This window comes from Theropithecus gelada, chromosome 7b, assembly GCF_003255815.1.
Source record: "Theropithecus gelada isolate Dixy chromosome 7b, Tgel_1.0, whole genome shotgun sequence".
NCBI classification, from domain to species: Eukaryota; Metazoa; Chordata; class Mammalia; order Primates; family Cercopithecidae; genus Theropithecus; species Theropithecus gelada.
Window position 1 is genome coordinate 100,888,789 of NC_037675.1, and position 27,845 is coordinate 100,916,633.

General features: G+C 41.8%; 1 protein-coding gene across 4 annotated transcripts in view; it reads right to left on the reverse strand.

Annotated features, from left to right (window-relative positions):
- SETD3 (SET domain containing 3) overlaps positions 1-27,845 on the reverse strand; it is an 85,659-nt gene that overhangs the window by 5,704 nt on the left and 52,110 nt on the right. For 3 of the 4 annotated variants that reach the window (XM_025392315.1, XM_025392317.1, XM_025392316.1), the window contains exons 7-11: positions 10,685-10,743; positions 9,758-9,872; positions 2,999-3,073; positions 1,678-1,844; positions 703-788 (exon numbers count right to left, since the gene is read on the reverse strand). In XM_025392315.1, coding sequence (XP_025248100.1) covers positions 703-788; positions 1,678-1,844; positions 2,999-3,073; positions 9,758-9,872; positions 10,685-10,743 — 502 coding nt within the window. Of the gene's footprint in view, positions 1-702; positions 789-1,677; positions 1,845-2,998; positions 3,074-6,649; positions 7,067-9,757; positions 9,873-10,684; positions 10,744-27,845 lie in introns of those variants that run through there. The other variant, XM_025392318.1, reaches the window with a different exon arrangement.

Below are 27,845 nucleotides of genomic sequence, written 5' to 3' on the forward strand. Positions count from 1 at the left end.
AAATTTGTAAGATACATCTTAGTATGAAAAATAAAAACACAACCATGAGAGGTCAAATGTCAGTATAAGAAACCCCAAATGACTTGTTTTAAGCAAATGCAAAAGTAGATGCTCAATACATACACTTAACTCTTTCTGGGCCTGAAATAAGAGGCTGTAGCCAGGAACATTTTGTGTTCTACGCAGACTCTGTTTGCAATGTTATTTACTCTAACAGGATGCTTGGCATTAAAATGCTTGCTGGCAATTTCAGATTTAGAATGCAGAGTAGGTTAACAAATAAAGTCCTACGGTCCACGTATGCCACAGCTGACTACACAACATCACAGGATCAACTGATCCTGAACTGCTCTATGTAAGTGAAAAAGACTAGTGCCCTGTGAGTGAAATGAGGCTCTGTCAGGCTACAAATGTAGAATTTTGATATATTTACCTGATCCAAGATGCTTTAAGTTTTCCTCAAATGCAGTTGAGAATTATTTGTGTATTACAAATTAATATTGACAACACATTGAGGATTTAATAAAACATTTCTAGGGTAAAACAAATCAATTTCTTCTTTCTCCAGTATTGCCATCTTGCCTCTTCCCAAAAGTATTGTAGTTTTAATCCACTTTACCTATAATCCGAACCCCTATGCTTCACACTTCCATGATTTAAAAATAAAAAAGTCAACATCTCTTTTTTCCTGAAATGACGTACCTTCAGTCATGCAGAACACTCGGAGAAAAGCCAAAAGCTGAGCAGAGATGGGCGGCTCCGTAAAATGCAACGCAAAAACGCTGGAACTGACAAAGCAGAAAGCAGCATCAGATACCCTGCTGCGGCTACCCACCTGCTCCAAAGTGAGATCCCTACAGTCTACAGCACGTGTGGTTGTCCTCAAGGAGAGCCGAGCTGGAAGACCCCAGCTCCTCATCTGAACTGTGAGCATGATTTTCAGCCCTTGCAAAAGGCCACAGGCTGGGGCGGATGGAAGTGGACATCCAGAATTGGAGTCCATCCTCGCCAGCTTTTCTGAGAGCCTGACAGCGGTAATCTCAGGTTGCACACAACACATTCAAAACATTAAACGTACACATGGTTTTTTAAAAGTGTTAACAATAATTTATGTTGAGTTCACACTTTAAATCATTAATCAAATATTGACAAGTTCAACAAAAAAAGGTCTGGATAATCCATTTTCATTAAGAATGGTTCCTCCATTCCCTGGAGAACTAATGAATCATAATTCCTGTCTTCTTTATCATTTTATGCCTCAAATGCAAGAAAATCTTAAGGAATTTAACTAGAAATTCTTGAAATCACTGAGGATCATGACTTCATTACAGAAACTAATGGTAGCATAGAATTAAATGAAACAAATTGATCCAGGCCATTAACCTTTTCAAGGTGAAAGACATGAATGATACGAAAGTACTTATTTAACTTAATGAGGATTTCAGGCCATATCCCCCAAAACTGACTGTGAATGCGCCCCATGACACAATTATGTTTATCTGAAAATGCTGGTAAGTCACCAAGCGTCGCCATGGCTTAAATTTGCTGTGCCACAGGGATAAACGGATTAAGACAAACTACTGGAGAGAAGTTTTATTAACACACCAATTAAACACTATGCAACTGGAAATAGTTCAAGCACTGCAGGAAAGGGCCAACCGATGGTTTTCTACGTACGTGGGGATGCCGGCACGAGCCAAGACCTCGGCCTTCATGGCGTAGAGTCTGTCACTTTTACTCACTCCAAGCTTTATTTTCACTCTGTCGTGTGAGTTATTGTCAAAGAAAAAACCACTGTGGATCACAAACTCTGCATTGGATCGAGTGCCATAAAAAATGTAAATCTGAGATGCAGTAAAGAAAAAAGAAAAGGGCATGAGACAAACTTGGCGTGTATTCTTAACACAGGGCAGGGCAAAGGCTTAGTGCTCATATATTTAATGCTACTTTACATTAATGACACGAAATAGCTGAAAGTATTGATACACCTGTTTGGCACAGGTTGCAAGGGTGACGCCGTGCAATTTTCCCAACTTCCCAAACCGTCTGAGACCAAGCACCCACTTCCACCACCGCATGGAGAGGCGAGACCAGGAGAAAGCACCACCAAAGGCCTTACTACTACTCAAAGGACCCCAGGTGCCTGGGGTCACCAGGCCTCTATTATAATCCTCTTCTTTCAAAGGACAGCAAGGCTATTTCTAGAAGACTGCATTTTAAAATTCACCAAGTTCTTCCCATCCTTTTAATACAGCAGGGTCTTTTCTGGAACTGTAAAGCAGTATCTGTCAGAAACTTATTTCTAGATCCTGTGGCAATTAATCCTGCACCTAGCAGGTGGGTTTATAAACTTTTCTAAAGAAGGAACAGATCAGTACTTTGCTAGACAAATATTTTTCATTTTGTCTCAACTGGAATGTCAATTACGGATGTGAGTTCCATGTCTGTACTGTCTGCTTGGGTGTAGACTGATAGAATGTGGGAATTTATAGACACATATTTTCAAACTCACCCAAAGGCTTACCGCTCCTCCCACCCAAACTACTATATTAAAAAATCTGAGATTAAAGTGAAAGTGTAAGACAACAGATTCCCTTGCTTTTGCCCCTTAAATACTCTTATAAAGAAGGTTCTAATCAGTAGAAAAAATAAAGGCAACACAGTTTATGAAATTTTAAAAATTGTTTTAGTGTCATAACACACTTTATTTTTAGTTAACAGTGTTATAAATATTTACAAATATTAGGCCAATTGTGCCAATAACTGTGTTTAAATACTTTTCTCTGTGGACCCAAAGCACAATGCAAAGCACAACAAGTGAGTGAAGCACAAATGAACATGTGTACTACGGGTTCAGGTCTCAAGATGCGTTCCAGAAAAACAATCCTCAATTTGAATTCCACATTTTTTTTCCTAAGTTCCTTTTTAAGATACCAACACAGTGTTAACTTAGTGCCCAATGGCTGGTTCACATTTTGTGAGATGCCACGAGACCCACCTGCTCTCCAGCCCGGAAATCCTGCAGAGCCACACACTCACAGCGGTCATCTTCCAGGTTGTAACCGGTAGTGATCTAGCCCCGGGAGAAGGAAGGAAATGATGGTGAGGCAAACACGTGCACATTTCACTTAATCATGAACTGGTTTCTGGCAAACACATGCACATTTCACTTAATCACGAACTTGTTTCTGGCAATCAGAGGAGAAAGGGGATCCAAAGGTACCCAAAAGGGTGCATCTGAGTGCTTTGGAAAATGGGGCAAAGAACTGCTTGAGCACTGAGGTTAACTCTAGTTACATCAGAGATGATTATGCAAAATTACACACCTGAAATAAAGGAAGTACGGCTGGATAAAGAGACTGTACAGAGTATCACTTGCTGGACTCAACAAAACACAATCGCCTCTGGGCCTCCCTGGCAGCAGTGAGGGCAGTAAGCCCACAGGCCACGCCTCCCACAGGCGCACCTAAGCCTCCTTTCAGTTCACTGATGACCTGTACTACCCTCATTTGTTTGCAAGTATTATCTTTATGTAATGTTTGTCCATTAAGAAACCAAAGTGGGTTTTCCATTGGATAAAGAATCAGGGAAAACAAAAGCTCTATTTCTGAATTATGGATATATGATCTGAATTAAAGAAATTAAAACTTTCAAGCATGCAAAGGCAAAATAAAATAACTTTGTTGTTTCTTATTCCCTCTATTTCCGCTGAGAAATATAATGTGAGAGTTTCTAGGTCCATTAGAAATAAATATAGAAAACCCTCTCACTATACCCCAAAACTGCGTCTCCTTCTAAGCTCTCCTATCTTAGTGAAGGTCAGCCAATGTCATGGCCTCTGGACACAAGTTACAAGGAAATCCTCACATCTCACCTGCTCAGCATTTCATCTAGTAAATACTACCATTTGGATGACTTTCTTCCTCATTCCTCTGTGTGGCTACAGTCCTTATTCCTTCTCGTCTAGCTTGTTTTTTGCAAAAACCTTCCAACTTTTGGGACCTAGTCTCAAAATCCAATACTGTCCTTCCGGAGTTGCTAATTGTACGATGTCACTCTCCTGTTCAAAATCTTCCTATGATTCCGCTCTGCCTTCAGAATAAACCTCAAGTTCCTGAGCACGGCCGAATACGGAGGCAGCTCACGCTTCCCTCCAGCTTCAGGAACTGCCACCCACCTGCCGCCCCAGTTCCCTCCAGCCTGACAGTTCCTTCTACTCCTGTTGTGGCCTGGCTTCTCGGGGAACCCCTCCTCACCCCACCCTCCTGCGCACTCCCACAGCCCAGTCCTTACACCCTCCAGCCCAAGTCACGTCATCTGTGCACCTGTCTCCCCGTCAGTCAGACTTGAAAGCCAGAGCCCCTTGTTGATCTCTGTGTCCCGAGTGCTCAGCACACAGAACCTAAAACCTGAAGTGGCCTTTGGGAATATTCACGTGATGCATGAACCCCCAGGGGAATGGAAAGGGTCCCCAGCTTCTATTAAAAGCTCCTTCTCAGAGTCCTGTCTTTTAGAGCAGCGCCCAATCTCTTAGATTGTCTCCTGATGGTCACTGATTACTTTTTGACCTACTCATTTTTTTTTTTTTTTAGAATGCTTTTTTTTTTTTTTTTTTTTTTTTTTTGAGACGGAGTCTCGCTCTGTGGCCCAGGCTGGAGTGCAGTGGCCAGATCTCAGCTCACTGCAAGCTCCGCCTCCCGCCATTCTCCTGCCTCAGCCTCCGAGTAGCTGGGACTACAGGTGCCCGCCACCTCGCCTGGCTAGTTTTTTGTATTTTTTTTTTAGTAGAGACGGGGTTTCACCGTGTTAGCCAGGATGGTCTCGGCCTTCCAAAGTGCTGGGATTACAGGCTTGAGCCATTGCGCCCGGCCTGACCTACTCATTTTATCCTGGAGAATCAAAGACTCACAGCAGCCACAAGCACTCCTTGCTAATAAGGCATCAAGAGCTTGGATTCAAAAGATGACTTTTGAGTCTAGGGAATGGCATTTTGGGATGGAAGGCCATATAACACGAATCTTTAAACTCAATATCCCAAGAATAAATATGGTTTATTAACCTTATGTCTAAGAGTCCTTCAAGGTTCTGATCTGCAAAGACCAATGAGAAATAGGCAGCAATGAGAAATAAATGAAGCCAAGTATTCTAGAACATTTCACTCGCAGAACATTTTAAACACTTCAATTGTATTAAAATCAACTCCAGGAAGTTCCTGCCCAACACTGGATGTACTTTTCTGACCCCAAAACATCACCTTGACAACAAAGTGGAATGAGAAACTGCCCATATGGTAAACTCCCAGGAGGGAATCCAGGCACTCCAGGGTGCTGGCGGTACAGGTACACAGGGACCTGCCAGCAGCACAAACAGGAGGAAAGTTAGAGGAAAGAAGAGAAAATTGAGGGAGATTGTGGAGAAAGGATTATGGGTGTTTAAGGGTATTTTACAGATTATTTCCCACTCTCGGCAGACGTCAAGCTCCAAGATATGGCTTAACATGTCCACAGCAACCCTGACAGGCAAACAGGCTGGATCCTGCCCCAGTCTGTAGCCCTTTCTCAGCAAGGGTCAGAACGTTTGGAGGCTGAGTGTCTAACTTCTTTGTGTGGCACTGCCAAACACTTCCTCTAGGATGGTATCAAAAGTGTGTCTCAATGCAAAGAACTGCAGGCGGAAGCACAGGCCTCGCCTTTCCTTTGCGTGAAGCCAGGTTTCTAGAGGACTCTCTCAGAGCAGAGCCCTCCCAGGGCGGGCCTGCAGAGGGGTCTTCCAAGGCTGTTAGGACCCCACTGCTCAGCAAGGGCCTTCTGGCAGGAGCCCCAGGAACTTACCACCTACGCCCAGAAATCTGCAGCCACTGACCAGGTCTGACTTGAAGCCCAGACTAGGAAGGGAGGGTTTGGGAGGGCCAGGGCTGGTGCAGGGGCAGCCTCCTGACGTCAAGCAAGGACAGGGTCCTTCTACCTCCTTCTTGCCCAGCTCCACGTGCCGCTTCCTGCCTCCCACACTGCCAGCTAACTTCCCTTCTACAAATATTGAGTGTCATCCTATGCCAGGCCCTAACCTAGGCAACTGGAAAATGGCATGAAAAATCTCAGTCCCTACCCATAGGGACATCTAGTGGGAAAGAGACATAGGGAGAAAAAAAATTTATATATATACGTATATATAAAAGCACGTGGAACTGAGAATAGCCCCACAGGAGCCTCAAGTGTGCACAGGGGAGGTGAGCGGGTGGCAGCCGGAGTTTGTTGGCAATGCTGGAGGAGGAACCCAGCAGGGAGTGGAAGCCTCCAGCAGCTCCACAGAGCCCTACTCCCTGAAAGCCACCTCCTGCCTGCGGCGCACACCACTCACGTCTGTGGCTGGTTTGGTAACTCGACGGCACACCTGGTGCACAGCTGTATTCTATTTTACATATTAAAAGTAACATAGGAGGAGGAGCATGATATACACACACATACATTCCTAAGATGGGAACAGAGGGAAGATCTGTAGATCATTTACATTTTCTTTTCTGTGTTTTTCAAATTTTCTTCAACAAATACGTATTATATTGATTTCATGGTGGAAGGGGAAAAAGTAATAAAGGGTCATCAAATAAAATTTGGAAAATATTTTTAAAAAACAAAGAAAAAACAGATCACAATCACGTTAACATTTTGGTTTATTTCTTTCTGATCTGTTTGCCTAGGCGTGGGGTTTTCACACTCATTTATTCACCAGTCATGAATTCATTAAAAAAATACCAGGCACAGGGATATAGCAATGAACAAAACAGACCCTCCCCCAAAATCACCTGCGTTCATGGCTCTTCCATTCTAATGGGAGGCAGGGGGTGAACCAACAATAGTTTGTTTAAAAGGCAGACCCAGAGGATCTGGACAACAGAGGGAAACGCAACAGGACAGGGCAGCCGGGTGGGTGGGCTGGAGGCGCAGTCGTTCTACACAGGGTGCTCAGGGCAGCCACGCTACAGGAGGTCTACGAGCGAGTCCCATAAGTGCCTAAGGAATGGGGGGTTTTAGGCAGAAGTGACAGCAAGAGCGAAGGAATCTGCTGGTGTCTGAGGAACAGCGGGGAACCAGAGGTGAGTCAGACCTGTGTGCACGGAGGGTGTGGGGGGACAGGCTGTTCGGAGAGACTTGTCTGCTATTGTAAAAATGGACTTCTGAGACTGTCAGACTCATCTAAATCTAAATGTTTTAGATTTTCTTTTCAATATACAAACAGAAGGACCTTGAAAAAGAACTTCCCTCCGTTGTGCTTGGATTTCCAGCTGCCCTTTCATCCCGCCTGGTAGAGTCGCAGATCCAAATGCAAGCACTGATTATTCCAACATACTCTCTGTAAGGGAACTAATACCACTGTCTATCAGTCACTTAGAAGTGTCCTTCTCATATCAACCGAAAAACCCTCAACAAAGGAAACCTTCTGCTTACATTAAGTTTGAACAAATCATGCAAGATATAAAGATACGTTGTTTCTTCCAGCTTAGTACCATACCTTATAACCCTTTCTACATTTATTTCTCTGAGTGGCTAGGAAATTAGTTCATATTCACCAGAATCTCTAGCCTAGGTGTTCATCCAGCCCCTTACTTTCTTTAGCATTTCCTTGCTGTCACTGGTTTGGAATTACTGTTACTGACTTGATTCTTCTGTTTCTACTACCATAATCAGGTTTTTGGGATATTGTTAGAAGCAGACAGCGTTGCTGGGTTACAAATTCTACCTACTCCCTGAGTGATAGTCAGGGTAGACTGACAATAAGATGATCGTCAGGATAGACGCACGCAAAAAAGAAAATCTCTTGTCTTAAAAGGCGAGCCTTGATTTCAAGACTTTATTTTTAAAAAGACATTAACTGTAACACGTATCATATACAACTCTGTAGCGTTAAAATAGAATTTCTCAAATTCTACCCCAGAAAATTTCCCATGAAGTCTTATAATTACAATGGGAAACAGTTCAACAAGAGTGCAGAGTGCAGAATGTCAGGAACATAACCACTGTAAGACAAAGTGCCAGCATCCTGAATAAACCTTCTACAGGTTAGCACTGCTTCTGCCAGGACTGTGGCAGGTTAAAAAGTACGTAAGTCGTATTAGGGAAAATACAGCATTGGTTGTCATTAATTTATTACTTTTAGATAAACTAACCTTTTTTTTTTTTTTTAAACATTTGGTAGGGGAAAAGGAATTGTTTTATCCCATTTACATGGAAGCCAAATAAAAATCAATGTGCAGACAAGTGTGTGAAGTGCCAATGGATGGAAGCTTTGCTAGGGACCACGGTGGCCTGGTGGTGGTCTCAGTGCCACCAGGTGGGCCATGAGGCTGGGGGTAGGGCACTGCTCACCTTACTACAGAGGCTCCTGTGTTAATTCTTTTTGTTTAGAGTAAAACCAAGCATTATTGCTTTAATTTTATTAAAAAGAACTCTAATAATTGAGTTTGAGAAAAAACGATCCAATTCAAAAAAAGAAAAAGAAAAATACTACAGTCAGGTATTAAAAGCTATTTGAAGATTTTTTAAATTTCAAGCTTATGATCAATTAAAAATACCTCTGAAGAAAAAGAAAACAAAAAATGTAAAAGTATATTCAATGAAAATAAGTTATAAAACACGCTATTATGTCTTAGTATTTATTACTAATTAAATTAAGCATATCTAAAGGCAAAAATGTAATTACAAAAGTGGAACTATCCTTTCTTGCCACAATTTAAATACTTTTAAGATTCAAGAGCATACTCGTTGCTAGACCTTCCCAAATTAGCACTAGGATATTCTGCCTTCAGTGTCTGGCGCACACTACGTGTATTCTGGCCATTCTGGGGAATTCAATGTGAAATAATCATTCACGGCATTTCTTTATTCTATTTATAATACTGCTAATCACAAGGAAAGCTGACAGAGAAAAGATGAACATAAAACCTAATCAAACCAGTATACTAGTATAAAGTATGATATTTCAAAATGATCCGAAATGTATCATATTTCTGCCTACTAATATCAGGACATCTTTATCAGACAACTCTCTCACAGAGCACAGAGCGCTTCACCCATGCTGCTGCCTGGAATCCGAAGAATGTGGAGAAACAGAGCCAGCCTCCTCCTCTTCCCAGCTGTGGGAAACCGTAATAATACAATTTCCTCCTCCCCAGGCTTCCCAGGTGTGATGGTGCCAGCTGACTCCTGCATTCAAGGGCAAGGAGCCGAAGGCACCAGCCCCTCCTCCCACCCCACAGGCCCTGTAACAAAAACAGGTTCATAAACATGGTCAGGGGAAGGGACAGGGACGAGAAAGAATCAAAAGTACAGAACTGGAAACAGACAGTCAGCAAAGAAGACACAAAAGGAAAAATGAGAAATACGATTTTTTTCCCCCAATAAATGAGCATTTTAAAGAGAATAAGTAAAAAGAAACTTTGGTTTAGTCTGTGGTACAATAAGATAAGAAAATGAATGCTGAGGCTGGAATTATGGCTTAGCAAATACACGTAGTTCACTGTGGCTTTTGAAAATGGTATAAGATTCAAGCTCCCAGTTTTCCGTATTAGTCAATGCAGTAAAAGAAAAATACCAGCTTCTATTTGTGGGCGGTGGGGAGGAGTGGCCAGTTTGGTTTTGTTTGTTCCTTTTGAAGGGAGGCAGCAGGGGGGAGTACGATGGGTAGGTGGAATAACAGCCCCCTCCCAAAGCTTAGCAACAACAGCCTCCCAGATTCAACACAACACAGGAGAAGAGGTCGTTACCAGGCCGTTGGTGTGGTTACACATGTCCCATAAAGGAATCAGAGCCAGGGTCACCCGGGAACCATCCTCTGTGGGAATTTGGTTTTGCCTCGTCATAACAGAAGAGACTGCCCACCTATAACAAGACAAATGGTGATTTAAGGTTGGAACATTTAAAAGCCAATTGCAGTAAGAAATAACATAACCAAAAATTTAGGTCTGACCTCTTACAAACGTACGAAGTCTTTTCCTAAGTAACAAAGGTAATGTTTGGTCTTCATCATCATTTAAAAACAAACCCAGGGTTTTAAAAAGAGCCAGGGGAAATGCAGGACTGAGTGCTTAAGGGAGACTGTTCCCAAGAGGCAGAGCCGGAAAGAGGGCTTTGCGCAGGGCTCAGGCCCCTTCCTGGGTCTTCATGACTCACAAAACCTACTCCCCTACACCCCCCAACCCAACCCGCTTTTGCCCAAATGCTGACTCTGCACCTATTTTAAGCCTCATTGAAAAGCAAACCATAAAACTCCTTTCTGATCAGAAATCCTCTATGAATTGTAAGAAATGTAAAACGTGACTTTTTTATTACACTGTGCAGTGAATTAAATCTCTCCGTTCAAAAAAAGTCCCCATTTTACACTAACAGAGTCTTTTTTAAACAAGAAAAGAAAAATCCATAGGACCACCCTACACTAATGTTAATCTCAAGTAGCATTTGGCTACCTCAGCTAATCCCCTGCCATGACAGGTTAATGGCAATTTCTACGTGGCTATGAAAATGCCGATACTCATCCAAGCTGCTCCTGATAACTTCTGAAAGAGGAGCTCTGTTCGGATGCTTTAATGGTCACAGCAGGTCACTTCTCACTGAAGCCTTTCCCTCCCTTCCAGGATCCCACTTCACTGAGAAACCACCCCCAACACACAGGCACACACACAGCCCACACCAACCTGTAGTCTTCATAAGTGAAAGAATCCTTCAAGGGCAGTTTGTTGGCATGAGGATGGGTCTGGGAATTAGAAGTTTTAGAAAGCAGAGGTGAAAAGAGAAAAAGGGAAAACAGAAATCAGTCAGCGGAATTTCATTATTTAGCTGCCTAACAGATCCTAACAAGAGCCAAATGAAGCAGGCGGCGTCCAGCCGCGCTACAGAGGGCTCATCGCGCTGTTATGCTCTCATACATCACTGTCAACTTAATTTGTTGTGCCCAGCAGCCGCCATAAATCTGCTTCTTCATATTGCGATACTAGCACCCACGGACACCGCGCAAAACACAATTTAAGGTGGACCGACTTTACAAAAGGCAGGCACACCCACGCGATGAGCACTGGATTTAAGCAGAAACGCGAAGCCGCCCAAGCCAGGTCCGTCCTGGCCCCGCTCTGTACCTCATGCCATGATGTACCACACAGGCCTTCTGAGAGGGTTCAAATCCCATGTCAACAAAAGGAACAATTAAAGGCACTCTAATCAGTTGGAAGCTCTTTCATTTCTCTCTGACTTAAGTCATTTGATGGGAATCAACTTGGTGTTTGCACATGAATCATATACACGGCAAATGCGGATCAAGCACGGAAAATCAGGAGAAGTGCAGGTTTGTGAGATTATAAAATAAACTTCACAAACACACAGGATAACAACAGATCAGCATATTTAAATTTTACTTTTTTCCTGGACAAGAGAATATTTGGTAAAAATACTAAAACTTCACTTTTAAGAGAAATTATATAGATTTCCTATTCTCTCTTTACCATGTCCCCCACCTTAGGCCTTTCAAGCACTTAAAAACTTTGTCTCAATTAAGAAATTAAAAGTTGTAACAGTATAATTTTAATCTTCAGTTTCAATTACAGTCTGATAGATTGTAGTAAGTGATCAAACGAACAAATGGTTATTTCTGAGATACAAATGAAATCCTGCTGAAGCCGGGTCTCCGCACCACTGTTAATGCAGGAAGCTCCATGTAGCCTGCAGTTTTCACTCCTGATGCATTGGCATCACAAGTGCACTGTAATTTATCATCGCTCACTGTAATGTACTCGCTGGCACCCTACACAGGACAGTAGGGGATGAGGTAAAAGTAGCTAAAACCGTAAATCAATTAGAAAACAAAAGCTTGTGCTCAGTGCACAATTTTAGGCAAATTATGTATTACAAAAGGCTGCCAATTGGGTGTTAGCTCCCAGGTGCCCCTCTCTCCCCCTTGAGTCTTTTAGCCCAGTTTTAACCCTTTGGAAGAAATGTCAAAATATAAAAATATATTCACATAATTTTTTTTTTTTTGAGATGGAGTCTCGCTCTGTTGCCCAGACTGGAGTGCAGTGGCGCCATCTCAGCTCACTGCAACCTCAGCCTCCTGGGTTCAATGGATTCTCCTGCCTCAGCCTCCCGAGTAGCTGGAACTATAAGCGTGTGCCATCACACCCAGCTAATTGTGTGTGTGTGTGTGTGTGTTTTTAGTAAAGACGAGGTTTCACCATATTGGTCAAGCTGCTCTCGAACTCCTGACCTCGTGATCCTCCCGCCTTGGCATTCCAAAGAGCTGAGATTACAGGCATGAGCCACCACGCCGAGCCGGCTATTCACATAATTTTTAAAATGTGTTCTGTGATAAAAATGAAATTAATACAGGCATATTGTAAGTCAACATATAAAATAACATACTGTCCAGGGGCATTTTCTAGCTAATACAGGAAGATGCGGAAATTCTACAGCGGGAGGGGGCTGGGAGGATCACCAACTTGGTGAAGACAGGTGAGAATCCTACAGGATTGAAGCTTCTCACTCCCTTTTCTTTTTTTTTTTTTAATTTTATTTATTATTATTATACTTTAAGTTCTAGGGTACATGTGCATAACGTGCAGGTTTGTTACATATGTATACTTGTGCCATGTTGGTGTGCTGCACCCATCAACTCGTCAGCACCCATCAACTCGTCATTTACATCAGGTATAACTCCCAGTGCAATTCCTCCCCCCTCCCCCCTCCCCATGATAGGCCCCAGTGTGTGATGTTCCCCTTCCCAAGGACATAGGCATGGGCAAAGACTTCATGTCTAAAACACCAAAAGCAACAGCAGCAAAAGCCAAAATTGACAAATGGGATCTCATTAAACTAAAGAGCTTCTGCACAGCAAAAGAAACTACCATCAGAGTGAACAGGCAACCTACAGAATGGGAGAAAATTTTTGCAATCTACTCATCTGACAAAGGGCTAATATCCAGAACCTACAAAGAACTCAAACAAATTTACAAGAAAAAAACAACCAACCCCATCAAAAAGTGGGCAAAGGATATGAACAGATATTTCTCAAAAGAAGACATTCATACAGCCAACAGACACATGAAAAATGCTCATCATCACTGGCCATCAGAGAAATGCAAATCAAAACCACAATGAGATACCATCTCACACCAGTTAGAATGGCGATCATTAAAAAGTCAGGAAACAACAGGTGCTGGAGAGGATGTGGAGAAATAGGAACACTTTTACACTGTTGGTGGGATTGTAAACTAGTTCAACCATTATGGAAAACAGAATGGTGATTCCTCAAGGATCTAGAACTAGAAGTACCATATGACCCAGCCATCCCATTACTGGGTATATACCCAAAGGATTATAAATCCCTTTTCTTTGTAACAGATGAAATGCAAGGTTATGTTCTAAGAGTCCTAAAAATGTTTTCAATTTAATTATTAAACTTAACCACATCAGTGTTCAGGTCTTTCCTTACTAAAGTACAAATTGGTATATAAGAACTACCCTTCCCCAAAAAACTAACTTGATCACAAGAAATACCACAAAAAAACTTCAAAAGTGTAAAGAAAAGGAATTCCATTGCTAAAACTTTCTTTCACTTACAATAAAACGAAACTTCGCATTACCCGATCAACTGGGAACTTTGCACATCCTGCCTGTTTTCATACTCTAGGAAATGGGAAAGTGTCGTTTTTGTTATTTTTACAAATTTTAATTCATTTAAACTGTAGAATTAAACTGTAGGAAGTTAGTAAGTTCCATTGCTAAATCTCTATGTCTAAAAATTTGAAACCCCCACTAAGAAGTTTGACTTATGAAACAGCAGAAAAGATGACAATATTCAAAACTGGAATGCTAAATCTCGAAATGCTAAATCTAAAAATAACTTGAAGTGTCTTCTAACTCTCAAATATCTTTAAGTAGCCTTGGACCCTACACGACTATCCAAACATGGGTGATCTCTGTCAAGAGACGGAAAATTAACTCTTCAAAATGTTTCTCTTCCTGCTATTCATACACACTTCTTACCCAACACATAAGCCCATGCTCACAGTCAGGATGAAATCATTTAAATAAAAAAAAAGACTCAAGAAAAAAATGTGTCAATGCATTCTTCAGTTAATTCTGAAGATCATTTTGGCTGCATGGTTACATAATATTTGCAGAATCTGTTAGAAATAGTTGTTCTTATCTTCTTAAGAAATAGGGTGTACACAGTGTACATAATTCTGGTTAAAAAAAAGATTCTGCCACTGACACATGCACTTAACAGTGACACTGAAGCAAAATGTGACACTAAGGGAGAAAGGAAATAACTTTCTCTCCACAGAGCTCTCACTACTGTGACACTACCGCCACCTACTGGCATCTTGGGAGAGTAGACTACAGTCACAGAGTTCTTGGTATTTCCCAGGGCAAGGCCTTTAAAGCAACTTACTGTAAACCAAAACTGGGCTTATCAAAAACAGCTACGACTTCAGCTTTACCCAAGTAAAATTTGGTTTCTAAAAAGAAAAATCTCTGCTACCTCTAAAAACTATTATATAATAGTTTTATAAGAATCTTGAGACATTCAAATGTCAAAAATATTCATATGTAAAAAATATTTAATTTTGAAAATAAATGCTTTTACTTATTCTGAAGAAGTGAACAAGGATAAAACAAATGTCCATCCCAAATAATTTTCATTTAAGCTCAGACAATGACTGTATTAAAAAAAAAAAAAAACCACAAACAAAAAAAACCTTTTTCCCTGTTAAAGACCAAGTTAAAACACATCTTCTGGCCGGGCGCGGTGGCTCAAGCCTGTAATCCCAGCACTTTGGGAGGCCGAGACGGGCGGATCACAAGGTCAGGAGATCGAGACCATCCTGGCTAACACGGTGAAACCCCGTCTCTACTAAAAAAAAAAGTACAAAAAACTAGCCGGGCGAGGTGGCGGGCGCCTGTAGTCCCAGCTACTCGGGAGGCTGAGCCAGGAGAATGGCGTAAACCCGGGAGGCGGAGCTTGCAGTGAGCAGAGATCCGCCCCCCCCCTCCAGGCGGGGAAAAAAAACAAAACTCCGTCTCAAAAAAAAAAAAAAAAAAAAAAAAAAAATCTTCCAAAAATTATTAATCTGAAATTACTGGAAAGTTCCTAAAATATCCTTAGATGAAAATATTTAAGCTTATACATTATACAGAGGATAACTGAGCGTTCCTCACTTACTGAAGCAAAGTGGTGCTTATATAGGTTTTGTTGATCACAATAGCCTTTTCAATAGAAGATATTCCTAGCTTGCACTTTAAAAATAAAAATGTAGAATTAAAACAGAAAACATACTCTCTGCAGCCAATTGGTTTTAGCTTCCAAACCAATTGTAACTGTAGATTCCAAAGACACAGACACACATGGGATGCGTGAGGAGGGTCCCTGAGAAGCTTCTGCCTGCCACTGTCAGAAACAGGACAGTGAGAGGGCCTGTCAGGCACCGGGGCCCAACAGCAGCAGGCGACGGGGTCTCCTGAAGCGGTACCTCCTCAGCCCACACCTCCCAATAAATACAGGCAGATAAACTAGCCATGGATTTTCTCCAGATTTTTTAAGTGATTAATATTTTTACTTTCTTGAGCACAATAAACACATGAAGATGGAGAAATGAACCATTGCCATGGCTCATAATCAGGCCTGAAGCACTACAGAGCCAGGCAACCCAGGGACGCACTCTTCCCCTTCCTCTTCCAGCAAAAGGAGGCATTCCACGTGAGACACAGTAATATTGTACCGAGTACAAAATAATCACTATGTTTGGGAAAGATTAATATCTAAAATTGTTTGTTTGGCTTCAATAAAAAAGAGCAATATTGCTAAATATGTAAGTATGACATTTTGAAGAATTTACCATATTGCATGGGTCTGGTAGCTATGCTTAAGGAAATTAAAAACCACTACAGTCAGCATATTTGATCCTTATTAAAGTTCTGTCTTGAACTATCACTCACATAAAACAAAAATAAACCAAGAAGAAATTTAAATAAAACCTATGGATTATAAGTGTTTGAAGATGAAAAAATGAACAATATTCTGGCTTTAAAAAATTGATTTAGCATGCAGCTTCTCTTTATAGTCCCTTGATAAAAATGAAATCTCCCTAACAAACACTTAATAAAACCTGTCAATATCTCTGGAAAGAAAAATGACACAAATGCATTAAGTATTAAATACCCTTGGAAAAAGTCACATATTCCATGAATTTTTGATGTACTATCTTGACATTAATGTAAAACCTTGATATTTATAATTGACAGATATTTAATAAAGTATAAAAGAAGATGGCTGCTGCGTGGCATGCAAATGTTCCAGGGTGATCAGAAATGAGAGATACAGACATGCACTTAAACTAAACAAACAGTTAATATGTGTTACACAAATCAGCAGCAGGCTTATTTTAAGCTCATACAACAAACCTTTGTGGAGAACCAAAATAAGCAGAATTCATTATTATGTGAATCCCTAATTCAGAAACATCTAGTACATGAAACAGCTTTGAAACATTAACAGCTCTGCACAGGAACAAAATACATTTGAGTTAAGGCTTTTTTGTTTTTCGTGTTTTTTAAACATTTAACAATAAGCATTTTTAAAATAAAATGAAGGTAAGTATTTCCATAAATATATGGAGAGGAAGTTCCTAAAACAATTCTCAAAAGACCATATTTAACCTAAAGATATATTCAAAATGCTCCGAAGAAAAAAATATATATATTAGAACACACAAGTGGCCTCTAGGATACAAACATTTCTCAAAATCAGATATTTACTTTCCTAAAGAATATTCTTCTCTACCTAGACTGATTTTTAAAGAAAAACAGGTTGAATATATTAATCACCTTCAATGAGGCATTTAACTATACAAAAAGGAAAGTTGCTCATAGAAATGACTCTTCTAAATACTGTATGTTAAAGAATTTACATCCTGCCATAATGCATAATTATTAATTTCAAAATATATTTATGGAAGAGTTCAGTGACTCTGCCCTGTTGGATGACTATAGTATCAGAAATGACAAAATATAATTTAGAAGTTGTACCTAACTTGTTCTGATAAAAAACCGTAACACCATGCAATTAAATTTTTCTGACTAAAATCCAGCTGGATCGTGTTTTGCTTTACTCCTTAAGCATATATTAAAAGAGATAGTCAGGGGCTAATTAGCCAGGAACAGACATACCTAACTACAGGAATGGTTTCATTTTCCTTCCTTCTGCAAGAATGAGATCAGTCACAAACTCTCACATTTGGCCTTTTGGGGTGGATGCAATTTTGTAAGTTTCAGAAACGTGACCCTATCTCACATAACCAAGAGATCTCTGGTCTGACAAATTCCTGAGCAGGACAGCCTGTGGCATCCTTCCTAGGCCCACTGTGGATCCATGGCCTTGGCAAATACACGTGCTTTGTAAAAATTAAGGAGAAAGAGGAGGTGCAAAAGACAGCTCCATCGGCCCATCCTACGGGCCTATTGAGACCCCCTTCCTTTTCAAAGCAATACTGCACCAATCAGAGAGGGAATGGGACCAGAGAGAGAGTAAGAAGAGGGACATCCCCAGAAGGAAGCAGAGTGAGGAGAAATGGGGGAAGAGAAACAAAACGAAGAAAGTTGAATATTGGAAAGATGGAAAAGATGGCAGGTAGGAGAAAATTTTACACTAAATACCTTGAGGTTTCCCCTTTCTACCCCCAAATGAAGGCTCACAAACAGCATGCAAGACAGCGAGTTTCTAGGAGGCTGATCAACCCGTCTGCTGGTATTTTATTTTCTAAGTGGATATAATACAGTTTAACAGAATGACAAATTGCAAAGTATCTCTTGAATCAAAAATTAAGTTTTGTTGACCATAAATCAGAATCAAAAAATGATTCACATGTTTAGCTCTTGAGGGAAAAAAATCAATTTTTAAGACGTTTATTTTTAAGCATAGATTATATCCAACTCTTCAGGGAATTTTTCATCATAAAGTTCTTTGAATTCACTCGATATGATGAAATAAAAATTTAAATACATCAATACACATTAAGATTTTCTGCCTTTTGCTTATATATAATTTTTCTATGACAAATCTGTATTACCTTATAATTTTAAAAAATTAAGAAAATGAAATTAGTGGAGAAATAACACTGTTCAATAAATTTATAAAATTACCTTATGATGGAAGAACTTTTTCTCCTACTGGAAGACACTGAATCTATAATCTACATCCAGTTAAATTTAATTAAAATTTGTTGAAACACTACAAAAGATATATCTGTTTAAAAACCTTATTAGCTACCATTTGTATACTCTATGATGGGCAACCAATTCATATGAACCAAATTTAGTCACAATCAACATTTTTGATTGTCAATTATTCACTCAACAAATATTTATTGACTTAGAAAAAAGTTGAAGATAGGTTAAGACTAGAAATTCATTCATTCAACACATATTTTATTTCTTGAGCGCCTCGGAAGTGGAAGGCACTGTACATCACTGATATCATCAGGGGTACTGCCTAGCAGTGAAGACAGATAAGTGACCAAAAAACCACAAAAGGATGGTACGCAAGGTCGTGCAAATCCCTCTTCTTCCGGGCCACCTTCTCCAATCTCCAGGTCCCTGTTGATCCTCCTGCCCTGTTCCTGCCTTTTCCACGCGGGCCGCAGTCTGCCCCTCACAACTGCATGCGCTGTGGCCATTTGATTAGCATCTCTTCCCCCGCAGTCCCCACAGGCAGGCTCAGCAAGGCAGGGACCATGTCTTCTCTGACCACCTGTGAGTCCTCAGTGCCTTGCTCAGTGCCTCATTCAAATAATTCCTCTTCTTTTTTAAAATTTATTTTTATTTTTAACTACACCTGCTGGAATGGGACAAAAAAAAATCTTCTTTCTCCAAGCGAGAAGATACACTTCTGCCGTTTTTCCTGGGACAGCGGAGGAGAGCTGTGATTCCAAAGGTGCTGAGAGGCTGCACCACGGACTGGCAACCCCAGGGGAATCTGATCTCCACATTCCTCTTCGGAAAGCTCCAGCCCATGCGGGCACCCCTGCCACACCAAGGCAGTGACTACAGGCTTCAAAAAACACAGCTTTCCACATCCTTCTGTCCTGTGTTTCCTCTCTTACGAACAGAGTATTTTTCTACCATCTAGGGGTCAGAGAATCTTCTCATTTTTTTCCCCAAATCTCTCTTTAAACCCATTTGAGAAAGCTCTAAGAATCCAAAGACAAACAACAGAGATCAAGCCCACCAGTCCTCCGTACCAAATGGTCACCAAATCTCCCCCCACCCCCAACTCACCCCAAGCATGTAGCACACACCCTTCGAAGAGGTGAGGCTGGGCACCTGCCAGGTCATCGCAGCATGCTGCCCAACCCACTTGTGCTGCCATTTCCTCATTGGAAAAGGGGGGCAGACAAGCTACTGCTGTCTTCTTTAAAGATAGTAAATCTTTCGTTTCTTTGCCTTTTGACACCACCTGTCTCCCCACCCCCACCCCCAACATCTCAATCTGCTGATTGACTTAGGGACTCTAAACCATGATCAAGCCTCATTCTCTGGTCTGCAAAAAGTCAACTCCACCAAGCAATCAAAGCTTATTCAAAAGGTATATATACCTGCAACTCCTCCATCTTATTAAAGAAACTAGAAATAAACAGAACGGCAAAAATCGTTATTATTTTATAAGCAGGCTAGAATGTATCAAAAAAGTAGGCTAGAATTATGTATTATCATCAGTTTCATAATATATTGTTTTAGTTTTAATTTCAGCAATTTTGGGTTTCAATAATTCAGGAAAACTACCTTGGACTCTGTTTAAATGAGTCAATCTGGCATGATCAGAGTAATCAGTCATTTACAAGAGAAGAACATTAGGACCACCATAATGAAACCAATTTCCTTTACAAGGTAACTGACATTCAGAGCATGTAGATAAACTCCTGTCCTAGAAAGGCATGACCTTGGCTTGGTATATAAGCAGCTCTCTGTCATCTCCACGGGAAAGAGTGGGAAAGGGAGACAGACACTAGCAGTCACCATTTGCTGAGCGCTCTGTGCCAGGCACTCTATCGAGAACTCTATGTGCATATAATTTAATCACCTCAATTCCTACGAAATGGCACTTATTAGCCTCATTCTACAGATGAGGAAACTCAGGGACAGAGACATTAAAAGCATACTCAAGTTTACCAGTTAATAAATGATGAAGCTAGGTAACAACCCAGACACGAGTTTTCCAGAGTTTACTTCAAGGCAAAGGCAATCTAGTTGTCCTACTTTTATAAAGTCTTATAAAGTCTAGTAAAGTCAATATATTTTTGCTTGGTGAAATTCCAGAAAAATGCTTGGTAAATACTGTTCTCATTTAAAATTCACCATAGAGGTATTATAAGAGGCATTATGAAGTTTAAAGGCAGGCAACATTAGCAAAACTAAGACAGTGAGTCTATTATTTCCCACACTATCAGAAAGAATACCATGTTTGGCTGAAAGTCTTCAGTCATAAAATTTCAGTCCTGGATGGTAACTTAGATTATCTGGCCTAATTCTGTTCACCATGCACATGAAGAAGTTTTGTGCAGAAAACACATGTATCAAATACATGTATAAGAAAGGTCGTATTTGGCATTTTCTTCACTAGAATGATGCCACATCGATGTCCCAACAATTTCCAATATTCCATCATCTGGAATTCCTATCATTTTTATGATAACTCTTAACAGCCTCAAAGACACCCCACAGCTTTGCCAATCATTAAACCAGTACATCAAGTTATTATACTAGCATTATCTTTTTGGCTACTTTCAACTCTCCTTATTGTCACGTTGTCAGGGAAATGAACTTTGGCCCCTTAAACATTCTGCCTTTAAGCCTAAAGGAAGTTGAGTAGTCTATGAGGAGCTCACAAGGAATGAGCTCTAGGGGTACACCCCAGAATCTGAGAACCCATCTCTGTAAACTGTTGGGGTTCTAAAAAAGACAAGCCAAATCCTGATGTAGTAAGTCAATCCCATTGATTTAGGAGGACTGCCGCAATTGACTGAGCCTGAGACAGCCACATTCTCAAGAGCACCATCTAAACCCATACATCACATACACTGCCTTGTCACCAGCTGCCAGGAGTTTACTTAGGTAAAACTCACTGATAACAAAATCTAAGGTAAAGGTCCCGCTGTACCATACCCGGCTGCTGGTCACAGAGGAGGGGAGTGGGGAGTGAGGATGCAGGGAAGAAAATACAGCTCAAAACCCCTTCCCCATCAAAGGCTCAGTGTGTGACTCTGCGGAGCCCCATGGCCCCCCAGGCGCCTGGGGACAGAGGGTCTGTGGACACCAGCAAGTCGCAGTTGCGCTGGCTCCACTCCTCCACCTCAGGAAGCTCAGTTACCTGAGGGAAGCAGTTTCCAGTTACTCATATTTCCTCCTTTTCTCTATTCCCCATGCTCGAAGAGTGTTCACAGGTACCAATCAAAGAGAAAATCCGCTACACTGTCCCTGGGTTGTTCTAGATAGAGCCAAATTACTGTTCTCACCTACAGTGGAGAGGTGTAAAGGCCTTTCCGATGGAAGGAACAAAACTTCTTTGTTTATAATATACAGTCACTGAGAAAGAGCTACAGCTCTCAAAATCTAAGTAACCTTTTCTCATATCCTCTGAGAAGGGAACCCTCAAACATATTACCCTGAAATTTGACAAATAAAACAAATATTTTAACATTACTAGTAAAATGTCCCATTAAAACTGCAACGAACTGAATTATAGGATTATAATTTATTAGAGTCAAAATAGAATGGTATTATAGTAAGTCAAGACACTTGAATAACCAAATGTAATTTAAAATCTCCATACCTTTGGGTAGAGTACCTGAGAGGTTTGTTATTAAGCGAAACTATTTCATATTATCTTCAGTTGATTTTTTAAAATTGCCTTTCTCATTTCATTAGGAGTCCAAAATAGGTACCAGAAGGCTCTTAAGCACTGTTATACAAAAAAAAAAAAAAAAAAAAAAGGCAGGCACTAAGATGCCATCAGTACTTGCTATTTCTCCATCAGCATTAAGATACGTTAGAAAAAAAGTCATTCACGATACTTCCGTTAAGTACTGTTAAAGTTACACTCTGTCTTAAATTGAACAGGAGGTAAAATCTGGAAGAACAAAGAAGCAAGGCCAAACCACGCAGGGAGTGCGCCCACCTGTATCTGGTTTCTCTTATGAGAACAGCCAAGGGATATCCAAGTAGCACAAGTCAGAATTTCAAGTCTGATTACTTCCTTTTTCATAAAAATTATACTTTGCCTTATATTTTCTTAATTAAATGCTCTACTGATCAATAGTGGTAAAATGAATTTCACTCTCTTTTTTTTTTCCAGAGGAAATACTATCTCACATTGTTAAGAATGATACCATTTTGTTAGAGCATTCGATTTCTGGAACAAATTTTCAATGAAAGAATAGTTTAATCAGTGCAGATCTTTTAAGCACTACCTAGAAAACAGATAATTATTAAATTGTTCACTTGGAATAGAATGCAGGAAATCCAATAGACTGACTTAAGCTATCTTTTACTGTAAGATGTTTGACTATAGTCATAGATGAGAAAAGACTTCAGAACTGGGTTTTGAAATCCAGCTTAGCTGACTCCTAACTCGGAGCCCAGAAACTTGGAGACCTCTTACATTCAGGGGACAGGAATGGTAGGGTCAGAAAAGCCTGGAGATTCAGAAGAGCAGGAAGAAGGAAACAGGAACGTGAGGAGGACAAGGAGACTGGGCAGGGAGAGAAGCCAGACCCCGGGTCCTCCCAGAGGACATCACACTTCCGGACCGGGACAGCCAGGCTGCTGGGGCTGGAAGAACTCTCAGTGTGGAATGCTCTTAATAAATGTTGTGATTAAAGGTGGAAGACAGACAGGACATCATCTCAAAGGCATGGGGGCTGTCTGTAAACCAAGGAGATAAAGCCAGGACACAAAGAAAGAGTGACAACACAGGGCTGGCGTCGCCGAGCTCCTGACCAGAGTTCCTGACCAGGCCCCAGGGCTTCCATTCGTTCCAAGAGGAGACCCTTCCTCAGAGGGAAGGGAGGAAAGGAGGACACAAGAAACTCAGGTGGAGACAAAAGGAAAGGAAGTTCTTGTTACATGGTCTCAGTTTTCTCAGCAGTGCAGGAATGAGGGGAGCCCAGGAAGAGCTGAGACACAGAGACCCTGAATCTGTACCCAGGGAAGTGAGAAAGAAGCCGGTAAGACACAACTGTGCCTTTTCCAGGCAGGGAGGAGACTCACTGACCAGGCTGAGAAGGCTAGACTCACCTTGCACTAACTGTTATGGCACCTGGAAACTTCACAACACTCAGCGCCCGGGAGCAGAAGCTGAGGAGATGGCAGTGAGGACATGGGGCTACGGAGGGTGCCCCATGGAGCAGGAGGGACGAGGCAGTCCATAGGGAGCGCTGATGGACTAAATCACAGCAAACTAGTTCCACTTCTCCCTACTTCTTTTAAATTAAACTGCACCAGACCAGAAGAAATAGGACTAGAAATAATAATGGTTAATTTCTGCATTGGCACACAAAATAACACTGCAGCAGGTTTGCTGAACTAAGAAGTCCTACCCTCCCCAAGATGGTTAGCCAACTATCTCGCCAAAGTCAGAGGGTCAGGCAGAACTCCACCACCCATGTGCACACCTTGGTATTTAACTCTCCTAGAGGAGGAGCCACAAGGGGTTAGGCGCATCCAAGAACACGAAAGGCCTGCCAGCCGGCACTGGGAGCTGCCGTGTGGCCTGGCGGAGCACAGTGGTTAGAGCGCCTGCCTGGCATCTAGCCCTGCAAAGCCCAGTGCCAGCTCTGAACCTGGAAGACCTGGAGCAAGTGCCTAAGGTTTCTGTGCTCAGTGGAACATTCTCAGCAAACAGTAAGTGCTCAGTAGGCGTCAGCTGTTATTAGTCTTTAGTTTCTGCCATATTCGCTTTGTACACGGCAGTTGCAGAAGGGATTATCTCGCTCTAAGCAAGGCACTGGCACAGATGCCTAGGAGTGGACCTCCATCTAAGTGTTAGAAGATTGCAATCCAGCTATCTCTTTTGTAAGAGACATAAGACAATGTGGAGTTTAGATTTAGCCTCCAATTACTCAGGCAGTAGAAGATGGTACAGAAAAGAATCTCTTCTTAAACACTTAATGAATCTACTGCAAAAAGAAAAAAATCTGTTTTCCCATCTGTACTTCCAGACACATAGAATAAAGTGACATTTTCCAACATAGGTTTTTCTAGATCATTAGCTTTGTCAGTTAAGACTCTATGCTCAGCAAAATGACCATTACTTTTCCTGTTTACCTTTTAATTTCTTTAAAAAACCAAGCTGTTGTATTAACCTATAGGTAATCTTAGATTATTAATCCGTAAAAAAACTTGATGTAGAAACAGTTCAAACTCCCCTCCCCCAAACACACACATTTTCACCACTCTCCAGATTGGAAAAATAATCCAATTATTGGAATAATCCACCCCTCATTCACTTAGCCAAACCCTAAGACAAGGTTTAAGATTTCTTTGCCTTCAAATCTTCATATGACCTCCAGTGACCTCTAAGTGTCTACCCCATGCAGTCTACAAAATGCCATGTAGCACTTTGGTTTCTGCCACATGCAACTGCTCCTGGGTTGCCTCATGGATTTCATCCATTCATTCACTCACTCAGCAAATATTTAGAGCGCCCACTCTGAGTGAAGTGGACAACCAGGGAGCAAGACAGACCTGGCTTCTGCCCTCACAGACATTCCCATCTGCCGGATGGTGAACACTTGACAAACAGTCGCAAACAGGAAGGAAGCAACAACAGGGAACAGGCACTGGGGCGTGCTGAGCAGGACCTTCCGGTCCAGTCGGAAGGCTGAGGCCTGAATGTGGGGAAAGGACGGAAGGAGACCCAGCAGAGAGAGTCCTTAGCTCTCCTGCAGGACCTGGCAAACAGAAGGTGCTGATAAACATGAACTGACTCCATACTGACCACTGCCACTTCCTATTTTCCCCAGAATCATAATCATAGGTTGGAAGAAAAGTAAGAGACTGCCCATCTGGTAGTGACCACTGACCAATGTGTAGATTTCCTTTAACACTTGCCCTTTATTTATTTTTTAAGGTGTCCTCTCCCAGGTGGCAGCATATTTAAATTCATGCCAGAACAGCCTGCCAAGCTCAGAAAAGCAAACTCCCAGGCTCAGTTCCTAGGTTCAGGATCATCCCAGCCTCCACAGTGCCCACTTACACCTCGCTCAGCCAAGGAGGGCAGAGGCCTTGCCTTTCATATTTACCTACTCCCCACCTTCTGCCTCCCCCACACTGCATGCCCCACATGCTGCAATCATGTCTAACAGTAACTCAGGTGGGGGTGCAGGGAGACAGGTGGTGATGTGAGGATTTTACTTGGCAGGCAAGAGAGCATGGGAGGCAGCTGGGCAGCATCTGGAGCACCTCCTGTCGTGTTCCTAGGACGAGTCTGCTAACTTTCCCAAGTGTGGTCATTTTGCAAATTAACCTTTTAGCTCGAAAAATAAAGCTGAGTACTTCAAATTATTCACAGTAATTTAATGGTGCACAGGATGCTGACAAGGAAAACATACCTTTGGATTACGAAACAGACAACTTCTCCATTTGACTGGAAGATGCCCACTGACTTTTAGTGAAAGTAAGTTACCCCATCATAAGGATAACCAAAATAACCACATCTTTTAGCCTTTAACTGCTTAAAATAAATGTCCATGTTTTAAAAAACAGGACATAATGAAATAAATGTAATATTTACTGTGCTACTCTTGTGAGTAAGTGTGAAAACTGTAGGATGGACTATATCTGCAAAAAAGTAGGAAAAGGAACAGGTGTTAAACTTTCAAGAAAGATTTTGCTTAATCTCAGAAAAGTTATCAAAGTAAAACAGCTATTATTTTATAGAAAACAATAAAGGAGGCCAAGGCATAAAGTGGTATAATTTTATCCTTGATGCACTAATGTACCTTTCTACAGCTTCAGAGCCACTTTAATCTCACCTTAAAGCTTCCTAGCAAAGGTTTGTCCATCAGCTCTTCAAACCTGCACTGTGTGTCTGCTGTGTGCAAGGCATTGTGGGGGGACAACGAGCAAGATGAGTTCACCGCTTTTAAGGAGCTAACGACTTCAGAGCAGGGAGCCCAGACAGGCAAACTGTGACGTGTCACACCAGGATACATGACACGTGCTGGAATTCAGAAAAGAGGCTGCAGTCACTGTCGGGAAGAGAGGGATCTGGCAATGACTCACAGAGGAGGTGGTATGCGAGTTAAGTCTCTAAAGATGGGCAGGATTTTCCATGTGGGAAGGGAGACATCCCAGACAGAGAGTACCGGAAATGGCAGAGGCAGGGAAGGAGGGCTTGTTAAGGGAAGCCGAGCAGCTGGGGTTTGCAGAATCAACGAGCACACAGAGGGATGAAGAGGTGCAACGCCAGTGCAGTCCCAACACGAGACCCTGCAGAGGGTGGCACAGTGCCCACAGCAGGAGCACTAGAGTCTTAGCTGTGTGGCCCCAAGCAGTGCTACCCACCTGGTCTGTTACTTCACATGTAACATGAAGACAACGCCTACTACCAGAGTTTGCTGGCACTTGAGAGGTGCCAGTAAGTTAGTATCCATCCAGAAACAAGGACTTCGTAGACACTGAGCAGCCCCTGGTCTTCAGCATTTAGGAAAAGTAATCTGCCAAAGGATGAATCAAAACAAGTGGTGGAGGGGCTGCGTGCAGTGGCTCACGCCTGTAATCCCAGTACTTTGGGAGGCCCAGGAGGGCAGATCACTTGAGGTCAGGAATTCGAGATCAGCCTGGGCAGCATGACAAAACCCCATTTCTACCAAAAAATACAAACATTAGCTAGATGTGGTGGCACACGCCTGTAGTCCCACCAACTCAGGAAGCTGAGGTGGGAGGATTGCCTGAGCCAAGGAGGTGGAGGTTGCAGTGAGCCAAGATCATGCCACTGCACTCAGCCTGGGCGACAGAGTAAGGCCCTGTCTCAAGAAAAAAGAAAGAAAAACAAAACAAGTGATGGAGGAAGTGGGAAAACGTGGGGAGGTGAAGTCTGAGAATCTGATAAAATCTATGGGCCTGATGTGGCAAGGAACTGAGGGTGGCCTCCAGCAAGAAACCCAAGCACTGAGGAACTGAAGCCTGCTGCCAATCACAGGAGTGGGCATGGAAGGCACCCTTCCCCAGTCACACCTTCAGATGAGACCACACCCTGACTGCAGCCTTGAGAGAGACCCTGCAGCAGACAGTTCAACTGAGCCATGCCTGACTTCCTGACTCAGATAATAAATAATAATTATTTATTTTTTAAATAATTGTGTTATTGAGATAATAAATGTGTGTTTTAAGCCTCTAAGAAGCAAGAAAATAATTTTATTTTTTAATTATGAACTTCCGGGTGTACTTCTCAAAAAAATTCACACAAACATATGACTATGAGTCAAGATGGGCTGGAATGTGCCATAATACGGTGTCTCCACAAGTCATTTCTCACTCACTGTGTGGTCCCTGGGCGCTGCCTGTGCCTCTGCTTCATGGGATCTCCACTCCAAGATCCAGGCACCTGGTAAATGTTAGTGCCTTTCTGCACTGAACTGTTCTGTTCACAGGAACCAAACATATTTGCAGGAAAAAAGGAAGAAGATTTAAAAGGATGAAGAAAAAAGAAAGACGCAAGGGAGGGCAAGTAAGTGACAGAACACAGACACAGGAAGCATCACACCACCAAGGGCACAGGCTGGACAAGAAAAGCAAAGCGAAGAAAAGGAGCAC